General features: G+C 41.2%; 2 protein-coding genes across 3 annotated transcripts in view; one reads left to right on the top strand and one right to left on the bottom strand.

Moving 5' to 3' along the window:
- Positions 1–2019, top strand: part of ZNF331 (zinc finger protein 331) — an 11815-nt gene extending 9796 nt beyond the window's left edge. For both annotated transcript variants that reach the window (XM_006907159.3, XM_015585735.2), the window contains exon 4: positions 166–2019. In XM_006907159.3, coding sequence (XP_006907221.1) covers positions 166–1502 — 1337 coding nt within the window. In that variant the 3' untranslated portion in view covers positions 1503–2019. The remainder of the gene's footprint in view (positions 1–165) is intronic.
- Positions 2020–10987: 8968 nt separating this feature from the next.
- On the bottom strand, positions 10988–16087 carry LOC102891271 (cationic amino acid transporter 3). The gene is made up of 11 exons (XM_006907163.1): positions 15715–16087; positions 14973–15128; positions 13914–14091; positions 13305–13417; positions 12923–13145; positions 12616–12755; positions 12422–12524; positions 12049–12251; positions 11690–11856; positions 11277–11385; positions 10988–11109 (listed from the first exon to the last, which is right to left on the bottom strand). The coding sequence occupies exons 1-11, from the start codon at positions 16085–16087 to the stop codon at positions 10988–10990; spliced, it is 1887 nt and encodes a 628-aa protein (XP_006907225.1).
- Between the last annotated feature and the right edge of the window lie 2508 nt (positions 16088–18595).

The following is an 18595-nucleotide window of genomic DNA, read 5'->3' as shown; positions in this document are numbered from 1 at the left end:
TCTCCAGTGTTACTTCATTAAGTATCGCAGTGCCAGACGTGGACTTTACATTTTAACAAGGTCTAGTTAATTCATATTTATTCTACTAGGGAAGTTTTTGCTCTGTATTTAGGTTTTTTGTGTTTGTTTTCATAAAAGGAAACAAAATTTGGGTTTCTTTTCCAGATTTGGAGTCACCATATGAGACCAAGAATTTACTTACAGAAAAGGGCATTAATGAAATAAATTTTTCCAAATGGAACCCAGATGGAAAAAGTAAATCCCTTGGCCTCTACTGGCTGTGTGAAGGTGAGTTGGTTGGAGCACAGGGCCCTCAAGAGGGCTGTTTCAGTCAGGTGATAACCAACTATAGGAAAACACCCACTGATAGAGAAAATACCTCTGTTAGACCACAGCAGAGACTTCATAATAGGGAGAATTCCTATGAATGTAAGGAATGTGGGAAGGCCTTTAGTCGTGGCTATCAGCTTACTCAACATCAGAAAATTCACACTGGTGAGAAACCCTATGAGTGTAAAGAATGTAAAAAAGCCTTTCGTTGGGGTAACCAACTTACTCAACATCAGAAAATTCACACTGGCGAGAAACCCTATGAATGTAAGGACTGCGGAAAGGCCTTTCGATGGGGATCGAGCCTCGTCATTCATAGGAGAATTCATACAGGTGAGAAACCCTACGAGTGTAAAGACTGTGGGAAGGCTTTTAGACGTGGTGATGAGCTCACTCAACATCAGAGGTTTCACACTGGTGAAAAAGACTATGAGTGCAAAGACTGTGGGAAGACCTTTAGCCGTGTATATAAACTAATCCAACACAAGAGAATTCATAGTGGTGATAAGCCCTATGAATGTAAAGACTGCGGGAAGGCCTTTATCTGTGGTTCGAGCCTCGTTCAACATAAAAGAATTCATACTGGTGAGAAGCCCTATGAATGTCAAGAATGTGGGAAGGCCTTTACTCGTGTCAATTACCTTACTCAACATCAGAAAATCCATACTGGTGAGAAACCTCATGAATGTAAGGAGTGTGGGAAGGCCTTTCGTTGGGGTTCAAGCCTTGTTAAACACGAAAGAATTCATACAGGTGAGAAGCCATATAAATGCACAGAATGTGGGAAGGCCTTTAATTGTGGCTATCACCTTACTCAACATGAGAGAATTCACACTGGTGAAACGCCTTATAAATGTAAGGAATGTGGAAAGGCCTTTATTTATGGATCAAGCCTTGTTAAACATGAGAGGATTCATACAGGGGAGAAACCCTATGAGTGTAAAGAATGTGGGAAGGCCTTTAGTCATGGCCATCAACTTACACAGCATCAGAAAATTCATACCAGTGAGAAACCTCATGAGTGTAAGGAATGTGGAAAAGCATGTAACCATGTAAACCATATTAGGGAACATCAGAGAATTCACACTGTAGAAAAACCTTTTGAATACAAAGAATGTTCAGAGGTGTCTATACAGCATTCATTTCTTCTGCGACATGAGGAAAATTCATGATATAATTTAATATACAAAGTCTTCACTGGTCACTTTTCTTATAGAACTTCAGAATAGTCATGCAAATTTGGAGGCAAATTAGAAGATTGGAGAACTTACTTTTTCTTAATGATTATAACATACTCAGTGTAGACGATTTTTTTACTAGATGGGTTCGTTTAATGGATGCATAGAAGCTTTCCAGTACCTTTCAATCTCTTACATTTTGGATTCATTCTAGGGAATAACTCTGCTAATGTAACGTGTGCAAAATCCTTTCGTCATGGTACATACCCGACTGGTTATGTAGGGTATGACCATCATTATCATCCCACCTCTTTACTCCCTGTGAGATGCTGGGCAAGTTAGCTATACTCCTGTGTAGTATTTGTGAAATGGGGATAAGCACACCTACCTAATACAGCTATTGTGGTGATTCAATGAGTTTGGTACATGTAAACCCTTGAAAGTGTATCTGGAATATTGTATAAGCTCAATAAATAGTGTGTAAGCTGTTGTGCTTATTTTCATTCCGTTAGTATTGCTCTTGGTGAATTATTACAAGACGATCTCCTATAAACGCAGCGAGTTCAGAAAAGACTATGAAACTTCTAGAAGAAAATGTAAGTGATTATTGTCACAGTGTTTCTTAATACACAAAAGAGACTAAACATAAAATAAGGTTAATAAGTTGACCATTATCAAAAGTACAAAATTCTGTTCATCAGTGACACCATGAAGATAGTGAAAAGGCAAGAAACAGACTGAGGAAAGATATTTTTGCTACATGCACCTGACAAAGGACTCACATAGAAAACAAAGGGATACCTCAAGTCAGTAAAATAAATCAGTTAAAAGAGTAGAGGGGAGGACTTGAATAAGCACTTAATAAGAGCTCACCAAATGGTCAGTAAGTAAGAGATAATGTGTTCACCATTTCTCATCAAGGAAATGCAAAGTAAAACCACCATGGGATGTCACTAGACGCTCACCAGAATAGCTAAAATTGAAATTGCATATGAGCTGGTCTGTTTTTTCAAATTCAAACACAATCTGTTCAGGAAGGAACTGAGCCAGCATATTGGACACCTTCTAGATCCTGAAATTTCCACAGCAGGGATGGGATGTGATGCTCCAGGGAGGTGAGTGGCCTTGTCCTGAGGAAGGGGCCAGGGCCCAGGGTAGAGTCCCTGGAGAACAAGGGGACAATTTGACTTGAGAGAGACTAGAGCTGTCCTAAATAGGTCAGCCATAGAGTGAAGGGAGTGGTTTATCTTGGAAAAGGGCTAGGGCTCATGGGAGTGAGTTTGAAAAGCTGGGAGAGGAGCTGATGGGCAAAGTGCATGAGGAAGGAAATGCTAGTGCTCAGAGACAGGTCCTGGGAGATGGGGAGAGGAGCATCCCGGGGGAACCTTGAGAAGCGAGATGAAGACTTGATTACTCGGGAGTTACAGCCTGGGGAATCTAAGGTGGGTGCTGAAGCCAGTGGGAGAACCTGGACACAGAGATAGCAGTGTGGCTAGAGCTCAGAGAAATGTCCTATGAAGACTGACAAAGGATCCAGAATCATTGTAGTAGGGCTTATGTTTGGTTTACCTCAGGATCAGGGTTACATCTCAGTTAAAGCCAGGTAGTCCTTGGGTTATGTATACTTTAGTGTTGGGTTTAGGATTTGAAGCATCTGGAAGGAGGGACTGAGAGAACGTGGAACATGTTCAAGGGGAGGGGTACCAGACTCAGGTGACTTTGTGTGAATGACGCTTCACTATCCCCAATAGTCACCCCTGTAGGAGTTATCACCATTCTTAGTGTCCTTTCCTGTGGATCCTATGCTACTATCAACAGAAGGGGCACAAGACCCACTCCTGCTTCAGACTGCAGGGTAGATGGGCACTGTCCTTCCAAACTTTATAAACAGAGGAGATGAAGGGGCAGGGAAAGAAGGGCAAGGGAAGGAGTATGAGATGGAAGAAACTTGAGAAGGAATTGGAAGATTACTGTCAGGAGAGAGGGGAGACCATAAAGAGGATGAAAAGTGGGAGTAGGAATGTGGGGATCATAGTGGAGATAATATTGAGAAACTCGAAGCTGCACAGAGACCGGCAGGACTGGGCAGGCCTGTGGTGAATACAGGCAAGATGCAGGGATGGGTAATTGACAGAAGGAACAAGGGAAAGTATGTATTAGTCAGGACTCAGTTCAAGGAGCAAACACCTAACTCGAAGTAGCCTAAGAGGGTAGGGTAGGAGAGTTAAGGAGTGACTGACTCCTATAGGGGTATCACTGCCTTTAGCCTCACATGGGTCCAGGTTTCATGCAAAATTTCCAAGATATCTGCCTTGAGTTTTGGCTCAGCTTTCTTAAGAGTAGGTTTTATGCAGAGGCTGCACATAGTGGTCCTGACCATGCCAGGCTCCATCATACTTACAGCTTGCAATATTAGGAAGAAAAAGTCTCTCAAATGCTTCCACAGGTTCTGCGGAATTGAGTCTCTCAGACTGACTGGTTCAAGAGTCTATCCTGAAAACTATCCCCATGGCAAGGTAGATTCAAAACATCTCCGGTGCCACCCGAACCTCATAAGCACCCTGAAGCTCACAGAAAGCTCTCAGAGGATGATGGGGTTGGAGTTTTTAACAAAGAACATCAGGAGCTCTCACACGAGTTGGCCAGATCCTAGACAGAATCAGCAGCTGTCCACCCCAGAACAGAAACCGGGAGGGACATTTCTACATTCAAGTGAGGGCATGGTTTCAGAAGAGGCTGACCCCACTTCTGTTTGTGTTTTTTTTTTGGGGGGGGGTGGTTGGGGGCAGATAGGGTGAGAAGGCAGCATCCTGAGCCTTCCTGTCCTTTTCCAGTTTCAAAATTACCCTTACCAAATAGTTCATATAGTCTCCAGTAGTCCATCAAAAAGTTAGAAGTATATGGTACTTTACTACCATGTGTAATTTCTAATACCATACTATGTATAGACTTTTGAAGTTTTCATTTCTGGGGCTTCAGCACACTACAGTTTCACTGGCGTTCTGCACACAATTCAGATTTTTTCCTGTGCTTGGTGCAGCTTCCCCGAAAATTGCTCTACGATGCTACTCAACCAGTGTTTCCACTTTTTTGCTTGGACGACAGTTCCATGTCAGCATTTCAGCCTTTCCTACATTTCTGCCTCAGATCTCCATTCTCTTTACAAGAAAAGTCCCTTTTGTCTCCTAGTGGCTGCCATTCTTGGAATCAGAGTTGTTCTAACAAGTTCTTCACTGCCTGATGAAACAAATCATTGCATTAGGCTCCTGTGTTTTGAGAGACTAGGTTTAAGGCAGCTCTTTGGAGTTCTCCCTATCACATCACTGTTTGCTTCTGGTGCAGATCCTAAATGGAAATGTCTTAGTTTACTGGGGGTATTTTTTGTTTGTTTTGCTCTACATTAGAACGTGAGTTCTTGAATCCTGTGACCTTTTTGGCTTGCTTACCTCTGAGTCTTGAGCCCTCTGAACAATATGATGTATACTATATGCAGTGAAGAAATGTCTGTTGAATGAATGAATTTTATTCAGCTTCAGTAAGTCATTAATTAATGATCTTTTGCACATATTGGCATAAGAAATACTTTATCGTTAAGGAAATGTCTAAGGAGCTATTGCAAGGACTCATGGGATCTCATCAGAAACCATGGAGACCAGAGAAAGACCAGAAAAGGGAGGAACGATATATTTAAATTACTGAAAGAAAAAGCCACCAATCAAGAATTCTATACCTGTCAAAACTATCCTTCAAAAGTGAAAGAGAAATTAAAGACATTTCCAGAAAAAAGGAGAGGGAGTTGCTTGCTGGCAGACCTGCCCTACAAAAGCCAAAGGGAGTCTGTCCTTCAGGCAGAAATGAAAGAACACTTGACAGTAATTTGAAGACATATAAACAGTAACTACATTAATAAATATAAAAGCCATTAGTATTATGCTTTTTGTTTGTAAAGCCTCTATTTCTTAACATGATTTAAAATAAAAATATAAAATATCAATCTATGTTAATGGCACAAAATGTGGAGATAATATTGAGGATGTAATTTATGACAATTACATTTCAGTTATTGAATGTAAGTTGGTATCAATTCAGACTCAATTACTATAAACTTAGTATGTCAGTTATAACCCCCTTGGTAACCATTAAAATATCTTTTAAAAATACACAAATGTAATCAAAACATTTCACTACAAAAATAAACAGAAGGCGGTAATGGAGGAAACGAGAAACAAATAGGCATAAGACAGAAAGCAGACAGCAAAATAGCTGAAGTCCTTCCTTAGCCATTACTTTAAAGAGACCTAAGGTGGCTATACAACTATCAGGCAATGTAGTAGGCTTTAACTCTCAAACTCTTACAAGAGACAAAGGACATCATATATTAATAAAATTCATTTAACAATTATATACTCACTTAACAAAAATATCTCAAAATATATGAAGTAAACTTTGACAGAACTGAGAGAAATGAGATGTACAATAATAGAGATTTCAATACCCCACTTTCAATAATGGATAGAACATCTAGACAGGAGATAGATTTTTTTAGAAGGGTTGATACCATAATTCAATGAAACCTAACATGATACAGAACACTCCAACAACAGCAGAATACACATTCTTCTCTAGAGCACATAATACATTCTCCAGGATAGACCATATGTTAGGCCACAAAACAAGTCTCAACAAATCGGATAAGGGTGAAATCATAGAATCTCTGACCACAATGGAATGAAACCAGAAATCAACACAAAGAGGAAAATAAACCACACACTCTTAAACAACAATTGGGTCAAAGAAGAAATCGCAAGGGAAATTAGAAAATACAGAGAAATGAACATTAAAAAAAGCTTGTAGGATACAGCGAAAGCTGTATTCAGAAGGAAATTTGTAGCAGTAAACACCTACATTAAAAGAAGATTACAACTCAATAAGCTAACTCCACCCCATAAGATACTAGAAAAAGAGTGAGCTAAACCAAAAGTTAGCAGAAGGAAGAAAATAATAGGGATTTATTAGAGTAGTGAAAAAGAAAATAGAAAAATGATAATGAAGTCAAAAGTTCGTTCTTGATTAACAAAACTGACAAACCTTTAGCCAGACTAAGAAATAAAGTAATCATACAAAGAAAAACTAAAAATCATTGGAGATCATTTTAGTCTTATCTAGGCACGTGTGACTAAAGTGAAACTTGAAAACAAGACAAATGCAAACACAACATAGTGGATAAGCAGAATAGAAGTGAGCACATTTAGTTACTGTTTTCTGTTAAGGACCAAATAGTAAACAGGTTTTACAGGCCACATATGCTCTGTGTCACATATTATTTTTATTTTCTCTTTACAATCTTTTGAAAATAACCATTCAGCCTCTAGGCCATACTAAAACAGGGCCACATGCGAAATTTGCACCGTGGACCAGAGCTTACCTGCCTGCTGCACAAAACCAACAAGTAAGCATGGGAGAAAATTCTCAAGAAGCACTGTCCAGTACTCTGGTACAGTAACCATTAGCCACATAATGCAGTGAGGAGGTGGTAACACAAGTGTAAAATACACAGTAGGTTTTGCAGACTTTGTTCAAAAATAAAAAGGTAAAATATCATTAATGATTTTTACATTTACTACAGGTTGAAATGCTAACATTTGGATGTATTTGGGCTAAATACAGTGTTAAAATCAATTTTACCTGTTTCTGTTTGCTATTTTTATGTGATACTGGAAATTTTAAAATTACATATGAGGTTCTCATTACATTTGGACAACACTGCAATTTGGCAATACTGTGCTTCACTTTATTGCGTTTCACAGATGATGCCTTTTCAACATCAAGGGACCCTCCATCAGCAAAAAGATTATGACTCACTCAAGGCTCAGATGATGGCTAGCATTTTTAGCAATACAGTATTTTCTAATTAAGGTAAGGACATTGTTTTAGACAATGCTATTCCACACTTAGACCACTGTTTAGCATAAGCATAATTTATATACACTGGGAAGCCAAAAAAAATTGTGTGACTTGCTTTATTATAGTGGTCTGGAGCTGAACCCACTGTATCTGAGGGATTCCTGTATCTGTCAAAATCATTTTTTGTTTTTGTTTGGGTTTTTGTTTGTTTGACCTGCAAAAACTTTAAAATGTACATGCCTTTTACTCAACATATCCACTTATAAGAATATATTATTTTTATAGCATGAATTGACATTCTTCCTATGTCATGTACATTGAAACATATCATCTTTCCCAAAGAATCTCGTTTTATTCTCAGGAGCTCCTTAGTGAAAATTACATTGATTAACTTTCTGTGGAGATATTTTTTGAGGAAGGACAGAGCTGGCGGGGATGGGGTGGGATGGGGAAGGCACTGCAGTGTAAATATAAGGCAAACTCATGGACAAGTCCATTGAAAACTTCCACATCTCGTTACGTTGAAGGAGAGTCATGTGTGTCTGTTGCTAGACAATTCATATTCTTTCAACTATTAATGTACTGAGTGAACTAGCCAACTGAGATTTCCAATCAGTTAACAAAATCAGGCAATTTGACAGAAGTCACAGCTGAAATTAAGCAGACTGGCCCGCAGGAAGGACTTTAGTGGAAGACATACAAAGAGTACAGTTACACTTTAAGCCCTACAGGTAAACAAGAGAAATAAGGAAGGGAGCTAGACAGTGTTTGCAGAATTTGAGATTTTTTTCCAAGATACACAGAGAAGGTCACACTGAGAATGTGACCTTTGAGTAAATACAAGTGTCTTAGAGAAAGGTTTCAGAAAAAATCTATAGAAAGGAAAAATGAAGATAAAAATTCAATTGCAGTGTTAAACTGTGTTCCATAAACTAAATGATAAATGACTCACCCCCTGCATCCTCAGCACAACCTCTCATTATAGTTCTTACAGTATAGTGATCTTGAACATATTCTTAACATACAGATCAAGGGCATTACCTATAGCTCTTATTTAAGACCCTTCGATTGCTTTGCACCACACTGATACCCAAATCCACATTACTAATCCTTGCTGTCATTTTTTAAAAACTCATGAATATTATAATGCTAGGATGTAAGTTTTCATCATTCTTCCCATTTTCTGTATGAAGATATGGAGATCCAGTGAGATTGAGTAATTTGCCCAAGGTAGCACCAATTTGCCTGCCCTTTTTGCCTGCCTCTGAAAGCATGTCTTTAATCGCTACGCTGAATGACCATGACATGGGTGCACCACATGCAAGAAAGACACCACATGGGCTTTGTATGCACTGACCAAATCCTGAGACAGCTCTGAGTTGAAGACACTATCACTGTCCCCACATTCTTATGAAACTGCTGAAGCACAGATAAATCCAACACTAAGTCATGAAGTGCAAGAGCTCAATTTAGAGCCAGGAATTCTCACTGTACATCACTGAGCATTTGATTATTTGGTCGGATCACCTGTGTGAAGTCAACCTGCCTCAAAATGGGTGACTGCATCTCATGTCTATCACTGCATTCATAGCACCTACTATATGGCTGGAGTATTTTGAGTAGTTATCGTAGAAGGAACTACTGTTGGTACTATCTTTTCCTTATGGCCACATCAATCATCTACTCTCCACTGACTTTTCTCAGTACATATTAAGTCTTTCATCCATTGCAAACTGGATGATGCCTGCAGAACTTCACAGAGACCACTGTAACCAGTATCACCCAGAAGACCCCTGAGTAAACCCAATATTCATGTCCAGAGTGGACTGCCATTACTCTCAACACACAACACTGCTCGCCTCTCAGAACCACTCATATAAGAATGTGTCTTATAAATTTACAATAATTAACTCCTTAATATCCTATAATTCACTTTTTCACAACAGTCTCTTACACAACAGTCTTTTTCACAACAGTCTCTTAATATCCTATAATTCACTTTTTCACAACAGTCAGTATACAGTTGGTTAGTTCTAAATCACATCTAAATGGCTTTTATTTTTTTTCCTTGACTGGGATCTTTTAAAGCACATCCAAAATCTTACATACTTTTTAAAAACATAACCACAATACCATTATCACACCCAACCAAATTGAGTGATATGTATTCTGTCTGGCAATGGACAAGGTAGATTATTTCATCAAATGTAAACATCTGACTCTTGTGTTTAGTACATATTAATCTGCAACTATTAAGTCCAGTTTGGATCATATCATTTAAATGTAACAGAAAGTACACAATTTTTTCTTTCCTGGAAAATCACCCACATTTTAGTATGACTATGTTTTTAGTTGATAAGAGACTCCACACCTTCAAGTCTTCTGAGAGCTGATGCCGATTTAGAGGCTCAATTACATTCAGATTCAGTTTTTCAAGACTATTTTATGGACAGCGTTCTGTATTGCCTGTCACAGCCTAATGGGATGCATGTAATCTGACTGTCCCACATAAGTGTAGTAAGAATTATAAATTGGGTGATATTAACCTTTTCTACCAAACTTCCACCTAAAGTTTCAGTCTCCATTAATTAATGTTTTCTAACCCTATAATTTCACCAGGGCTTCGAATTCTATTAATCCTCCATTTTTCTTAATTCATCAAATAACTTTGCTACGCGGTTTCTTAACCTTTGTCTTTCCAATGGTCATATTCTTTACTGCAGTTGCTCGTTCCCACAGACAATGCTATATTTTTTACCAACACCTTCAACATCCATAAATCTTAATTTCAGGCATTCTGTTCTGCAGTAACAACTCTGTATCTTGTATTTCTAGTTTAACTGCCTTTTAGTTCCCCCCAACAGTAACCATTTAACAAACACATGCCCCACCCCCTGCTTCCAGCAATGCTGCTATTTTTCAGTGGAGAACTCTTCCTCATAAACTTTGTCATGTAACTCTAAGAGTCTGCCACAGAAACAAAAATGATCATTTACACAATGCTACTGGTCAATTATATCTCAGTAAAGCTAGGGAGAAAATTAAAATGATCATTTCTATCATAACAAAATTATCCACTTGTTCTGCTATTATTCTTTTTTTAAAGTCTACTTTGTCTGATATTAATATAGCTGTGCTAGCTTTCTAATGTTATTGATGACATGAACTATCTTTTCCCTTCCTTTTACTTCCAACCTATCTGTGTACTCATATTTAAAGTGCAACTCTTGGCACAATAAATAGTTGAAACCTGTCTTTTCTTCCCATGTGGCAATCTCTGTTTTTCTTGGAAATACACAGAAGAGGAAACTTCTTATGTGCAGGAAATATTTTATTTCTTCCTTTGGTTGCTGGTTACCTTTGTACTTTCTTTGTGAAAATGCACTTTCCTGTGTGTATATTATGCTTTTTAAAGTTTAGTTAAAATATACAAAGTTAAGGGTATTTTGTCCACTGGCAATAAATCCAGGGCTCTAAATGCATGCCACTTTCACATTCAATAGGAGCTCAAAGTCTCCACTGAACCAGAAGATACCTCCAATGTATGGAGGTTCCACACAGTATGTTTCCTGTGGTTAAACTAATTCAGCACTAGGGACATTTTTGTCAAGAGTTTGGGAGCTTGATACCGGTGGCTGTTGATCATTGATCTCCTCCAAGCTGTGTCGGATCCCATATCCAAAGTATATGGCAAATCCTAGTATGGAAATGAGACAATGAGAGAGAAAAATGGGCACTCTCCCCACTTCCAGGTGCCCAATAGGCCTCCTCTTACAACATCTGAGACAGTTTTGGGGAAAGGTGGTAGGAAGAGGATTGGGTTCAGTTACCCAAGAGGGCCCTTGTCCCTAGAAAGCCACTTACCAATCACCATCCAGATGCCAAATTGGGCCCAGGTTCTAGTGGTCATCTGCATCATTAAATAAGTATTCACAAAAATATTCGTCAGTGGGAGGACAGGCAAAGCAGGGACCTGCGGGCAAAGTCAGTTAATCGCTGCACATGACATAGAAGCTTGAAAAGCAGACCCTTTATTCCACTGAATGGAAGGAAGACTCCAGTCCTATTTGGACTGCGTGTTTGATGCCTACTCATATCAAGTATCCCACTGAATGTTCCTGGATGGAACTATTAAGTACTGAGTGTGGATCACAGAATGGTCCTTGGTTTTAGAACTCCCCTTGTTCTCCCCTGGTCCAGCAAAGAATGCTTAGACTGCAAAGTATGCAGAATTCATTCACTCAAGGTCAATAGTTTGGGGACATAAAGTCAATTACCTTGAAGCGAAGAGGAGTTGGGTTCTGGGGCTGTCTCCAAATGATGATTGTGATCCCCAGAATGAGCAGAAGCAGCAGCCCAGCCACTATTGTGAACACTGGGTCTCCAGAGAACATATGGCTGGGCCAATGGGCCAGTATCAAGCACAGGACCGTCAGCAAAAGAGCTGCAAGAGTCAAGTTAGAGGAGAACAGGTCTAACTCCAGAAGTCAAATATGTCGAGACCTTGGGTCACATCCCACCCCAAAATTTCCCACGTCAAGAAAGGCCACCATGTCTCCAAGACTCCTCATCAGCTGCAAAAGGCACACATCCTGTCAATTTCAGAATACCACCAAAGAGAAATCCCGCTGCTCACCAAGCAATAAGGCACATCCATAGACAGTGTGGCCAGATTTCCGAGTAGGGATGGTGTTGACAGGGTAATATAGACTCTTTAGAGTCTTTGAGATTCCTGCTTCAGGTACAGATTCCAAAGAACTTGCTTCAAGTTCAGATTTTGTCTCAATTATTTGCACCTCCATTTTCTCATTCTTTCTTAAAACCTGGTCTGGCTGGTACCTGAATGAGAGATATCAAGTCCATATTCACACCAGCCCTACCCATCCAACATCAGGCAGCCTAACCCACTTCTTCTGCACTTAGAAGACAGTATGAAGGCAGAAGAGGGTTAGCCCCTCATCAATCCTCATGAATTCAAGACCTCCGATCAAGAAGTAGTAGAGTCTCACCTGAGGACAAGCACAGAGAAGGCCACTAGGGAGTAAGTAAGCAGGGTCCCAATTGACATGAGGTCCACAAGATCACTGAGCTCGAAGAAGAATGCCATGAATGCTAGAAAGAAGATGCAAATGAGGTGAGAAACCACTGGAAGTATCCAAGTTGAGGAAATTGATCAGAAAAGGGGTGGGTTTTGTTTATTCACCTGCAAGGATTCCAGAAACAATGGTGGCTGTGATGGGAGTGTGAGTGCGGGCATGGATCTGGGCAAGTCCCCGGAAAAGGAGCCCATCCTCTGCCATTGCGTGGATCACCCGAGGCATGGGGAACATGGAACCCAGAAGGCTGGAGGAAAAAATGGGAACAAGTGTGAAGATGTGGAGAGCAGGATACACCAGGGCTTCTGCTCCCCAGCCTACATGGGGGTAAGTTGTCTCTTCCTTTCATCTCTCCATCTAAGGCTGGGACACTTGAGAATATGAAGTAGATGGGGAGGAAACTTTGACACTGACCTGGATGAAAGAGCACAGAGGGTGCCAGCAGCCACAACATATCTGGCAGGGGCCCATCCGACCTGGTGAAAAGCTTGTGGCAAGGGGCTGTCAGAATCAATCTGATAGTAAGGCACTATGAGGGTGAGTGCCGCTGAGACACCAAAATATGCCAAGAAGCATATGAAGAGTGAGACCACGATGCCCAGGGGGATGGAACGCTGAGGATTGCGGGCTTCTTCCCCTGCAGGACAGGTGGAAGCGTTGGGTCAAGAAAACACACCAAGATGAAGGCACAAAATACTCTTAAACCTCCAAAGCAAGTTAACTTTTTAACAGTCCTATGGCCAAGGGCAGCCCAAACTGTGTCCAAACCCCAAATGGGACGGAATGACCATGTTACCTGCTGTAGCAATGCAATCAAAACCAACGAATGCATAGAAACATGTAGCTGCTCCATGGAGAATCCCTTCAAAGCCAAAAGGTACAAACCCTCCAGAACCCAGAGGGCCCAAGCTGTGATGAGAGATGGTACAAGGAAGAACATGGGTGAGCTGTGTTCAGCCATGTCTACTGGATGCTTCAGTCAAGACCACAGTCCTAAGCTCAACTCCCCTCATCACCTGGACCCATCAGCCCAGGTCTCTGTTTGCTATCATATTCCTACTCCCCCAGCACACACACACACACACACACACACATTGCCATGGCCAAGATTGCCTCCTAACCTGTAAGTGTCATTGGATCCAGATTTGGCCTCTTCGTAGTCCTGTTGCGTGAGCTGCCAGTGGTGTAGGTTTCCCTTAATGAAGCCAGAGAGGATGACAAAGCTGAGAACCAAAAGGTTCACGCTTGTGAACATCTTGGTAACCAGGGCTGACTCACTAGCTCCCAGTTCTGTCTGCTATCATATTTTCACTCCCCCCGCACACACACACACACACACACACACACACACACACACACACACACACACACACACACATTGCCATGGCCAAGATTGCCTCCTAACCTGTAGGTGTCATTGGATCCAGATTTGGCCTCTTCGTAGTCCTGTTGCGTGAGCTGCCAGTGGTGTAGGTTTCCCTTAATGAAGCCAGAGAGGATGACAAAGCTGAGAACCAAAAGGTTCACGCTTGTGAACATCTTGGTAACCAGGGCTGACTCACTAGCTCCCAGAACCAGTAGACCTGGGGGAAAGGTGAAATATGAAACATAATTGAATAAAACATAGCTGACTCCATAGAGACAGAAAGCAGACCAGTGGTTTCCAGGGGTTGGGGGGAGCAGGATGGGCAGTGACTGCTTAATGGGGACAGGGTTTCCTTTTGAAATGATGAAAATATTTTGGAACTAGATGAAGGTAATGGTTCCTCAACATTGCAAATGTACTAAGTGCCACTGAATCGTACACTTTAAAATGGGTAATTTCTTACCGTCATAGCCATCTCATAGTATAGATATGTATCAAACCACCACACTAGACACCTTAAACTTACACAATGTGATGAGTGTCATTAGATCTTAATAAAGTGGGAGAAAATAATAAAATAAAATTGTTAATTTTACATTATGTGAATTTCACCTCAAATTTTTTTTAATTAAATGACATCATTTTTAAAAACTGGTTTCAACACAGAGGAAGAAACATGTCTGTCTAAGTTAATAGTTCTCAGCTGGAGGTGGTTTCGTCCTCCAAGGGACATTTGGCAATGTCTGGAGACATTCTGATTGTCCCATTCGAGGGGGTAGGTGTCACGGCCATCTGGTGAGTAGGTCATTGGCAGATCACTCAATATCCTACAATGATTTTTTAAAAAACGAAACCCAACAAATACATAGGACAGCCCCGCACAACACATACAAAATGAATGATCCAGCTCAAAATGCCAGTCGTGTCAAGGGTGGGAAACAGTAGTCTACCTACCATCTTATCTTCCTGCCCCTCCCACTGCATGTCCATTTATCCAGTCTCTAATCCACTTACCATTTTGCCATCTCCAGGCCCTTCCCATCCCAGCTCCCTCTCCGTGCCCCACTCTTCCCATTGTGTTTCTGACTCCTGCCTCACCAGTGAGCAGCAGCACCAGGCCCAGTGAGATAAAGTCTGTGTACTTGGCCAGGTGGGGCACATGCAGAGAGAAACTGCCCTGCAGGACCCGAGAAATATGGTTCCCAGTCAGGCTGTCGATGGCGGAGCTCCAGGCCCTGGCCACACTGGCGCTACCTGCAGGGCAAAAGAAGTAACATTCATCTGCAAATGTTTTGCATCCCTACTAGGGTGCCATGGGATATATTTTGAGGAGAAAAACACAAAATACATAATCTCAAAGAATTTCTTTTTTCTCGGGGTGGGGAGAGCAGGCATAGATGTTTCACAAAACAGGTAAACTAAGATGTTAGGAGGAGATCAGTGTTGTGCAGAGCAACAGGGAAGTGGGAGCTGGAGGGCTAGGAGGTGGGCATTGAAATTTTAAATCGAGCAGTGGGGAGTCTCACGGAGGCAACAGCTGAGCAAAGACCTCACAGTGGTGAGGGAGTGAACCTTGGGGAACATGTCTCTCTCTCACCCACAGGAATTCTTCCCCACTTCCTACAATTCCCACTTCTTCCTGGTTCTTGGTTCAGTAATTTAAGAAAAGCAGGATAGAGTTGAGTAGAATGAAGTTTGGGGGTTTTTCTGACACTCTTACCTACTTCCCCTCACAAGGTAAATAAAGCATTTATGAATGAAGATGAAGACTCCAATCCCTCCTTCCTATAGTCCTGATCTGCGGTCCCTTGTTTTCCCCACATCATCCCCATCATCTCACCGATGATATATGAGAGTATGAGGGTCCATCCAGTGATGAAGGCACACAATTGTCCCACAGTGACATAGCTGTAGAGATAGGAAGAACCAGAACATGGAACCCGGGTCCCAAACTCTGCATAACAGAGCCCAGACAACATGGAACTCAGGGCAGCCACCAAAAAGCAGATGACAATTGCCGGTCCAGCTATCTCTCTGGCCACTTCACCAGCCAGGATGTACACGCCTGCTCCCAGGGTGCTGCCCACACCCAAGGCCACCAGATCTAAGGTGCTCAGACAACGGGCCAAACCAATTTCAGACCCTTCTCTTGGCTCCAAGGGTCGCCTGCGGACCAGCTTCTGGCCAAATAGACGAACATGCTGACACAGCATCCTAGATGGCGTTGAAGAGGAGGCTAAGATCTGCAGAGAAACCAAGACAGACAGCCATCAGAATGTCCATCTACCCTTGGCCTTGGGAGTAGGACATAGAAAACCAATCTGTAAAGCAGTGGTAAAAGGACATATTGGGTAAGTCATTCATCTCTAAGCCTTGGTTTCAAATGTAAATAGGACTTAATACGTTTCAAAGTTACTGGAAGGATTGCTTGAAGAGTACTGTGCCTGGCACCTAGTAGCTACTCAGTTTCTATGAGCTGAGTGGATAAGAGTGCTGATTTTTAAAGCCACATCACCCAGGTTCACATCCAGCTCTGCCACGTATCAGTGATCTGATTTTGCACAAGCTACATACTAATACAGAGTAGGAGGCAAGAGAATTAAAATGTTAATAAAACCACAATCAGAGACTACAATATCCTGATCAGCCCTGCAGCCAGGCCAAGAGGACACCTGCAACACAAAGGAAGATTTCTGCTGGGATTACTAACAGCCCATTCTCCACACCTGTGAAGGGGAAAGAGGAACCGAGTCATTCTCCATGGCTAAAACCATGGGAAACCTAAGGATTAAAGGCTGGGAACTGCCCGCAGGCCTTTCAGTCTACATATTCTCACCTTTTCATGCTACATACTCTTCCCCTTCCTCATTGTATGTCCACATTAAAAGAAATGGGTTAACAAAGTCTTTTAAACTAGAATTCACAAGAACTAAAAAAAATGATATATAAACTGAATTTCCTAAACACTCAAGACCCCTCTCAGTGCCTTTACTCTGTCTCTCACTGTTTCTCTCACTGTCCCTCTCGCTTTTGGCCTCTGAGAGGGACACCACACTGTCTGTAGAGTATTACCTTTTTCTAATAAACTTTCCTTTTGACTCCAACTTTGGCGTGTGTGTTGAATTCTTTCTACACTTCCCGCCAAAAGACCCTCTTCTCTTGGTGCAGGGCTTGATCTCCCTCCTCCCACCCTCCCCAACCTCGGGGAAATGTGCCCTGTCCTGCATCAATACCACTCTTTACCCACCCTTCTCAGTAAAACAGAGGAAACTCTTACTATTATCATCATTATTTCCTCCCTTCCTTGATAGGTAACTGCGGGGCTTGGTCAAGGAGAGAGAAACTTGATGGCTTTGTGTTTTGTTGCCTGCAGAGTAAAACAGATTTGGAATTTGGAACAGGGCAGAAAGAGATGGAATTTATAGGGAGGGAGATTCTAGCCCAGATCAGTGCAAACATCAAACCAGTGTGGCCTCCCAGTTGCCTGGAGGGAGGGAGTACTGCTCTTCATTCCAAATCAGAAATCTTTCCTATTCTTTTGGGGCTTAGAATGTCTCCTCACTTACACCTCTGCAGGGCAAAAAGCATGACCTTTAAAAGGAAGGAAATTCTGACACAGGCTACAACACGAATGAACTTTAAGGACATTATGCTCAATGAAAGAAACTAGTCACCAAAAGACAAATACTGTATGACTCCACTTCTATGAATTACCTAGAGTAGTCAGATTCAGAGACAGAAAGTAGAACGATGGGGGGTTGGGTATAAAAGGCGAAGGGATTAAGATGTCGGATTGGTAGTTACAAAATAGTCACGGGGATGTGAAGTACAGCACAGGGAATATAGTCAATAATATTATAATAACTATGTATGGTGTCAGATGGGGACTAGACTTATCAGGGAGATCATCTCATATGGTATATAAATGTCTAACCACTATGCTGTACACCTAAAACTAATATAATATTGAGTCACAACTGTAATTGAAAGTTTTTTTAAAAAGAAAGTAGAATGGTGGTTGCCAGGGACTGGGAGAGGGGAAGTAGGAGTTATTATTTAATGGTTATGGAGTTTAACTTTTGCAAGATGAGTTCTAGAGACTGGTTGCACATCAATATAATTATACTTAACATTACTGAACTGTGTGCTTGGCTATCGCCCATGGGAACATAGGTTATCACCCATGGGAACATAACATTCTAACAATAAACTTTCTGTTTCTGTACCCCCGCTTGCACAACCCACCTGTGGGTTGACAGTAAATAGAAGAAAAATAGACTTTTGTGTTCAGACAGAATGAGGAATGGGGTTCAAGGCTCTACATTTTGGGGCTGCTTAATTTGGAGTCTGCGTACCCCTGGCAGACCCAGCTGGCTGAATAGAGTGTGTTTCCTATAACTCACTGATTTCTGGTGGTCCATGTGTCTATCAGGAGCTGGCGGCTACAACACTGTACACTTAAAAATAATTTAAAATGGTCAATTTTATGTTATGTGTATTTTACCACAATTTTTTTAGAAAATACTGTCAATAATAATAGAGTTGATAATTAAGACGGTAAATTTTGTGTATTTTACCACCATTTTTTAGAATTGCTGGGTGTAACAAACAAATCAGCTTATATAAGAGACTGAAATCAATGGCTCAACAATCTTAAACCTTAAATAAGTTTTAACATTTAATATTATTTACACATGAATCAAAAGAAAAAAAACAGCCTT

The sequence above is a fragment of the Pteropus alecto genome, unplaced genomic scaffold (genome assembly GCF_000325575.1).
Source record: "Pteropus alecto unplaced genomic scaffold, ASM32557v1 scaffold432, whole genome shotgun sequence".
NCBI classification, from domain to species: Eukaryota; Metazoa; Chordata; class Mammalia; order Chiroptera; family Pteropodidae; genus Pteropus; species Pteropus alecto.
This window is presented reverse-complemented; position numbering and strand designations above follow the sequence as displayed.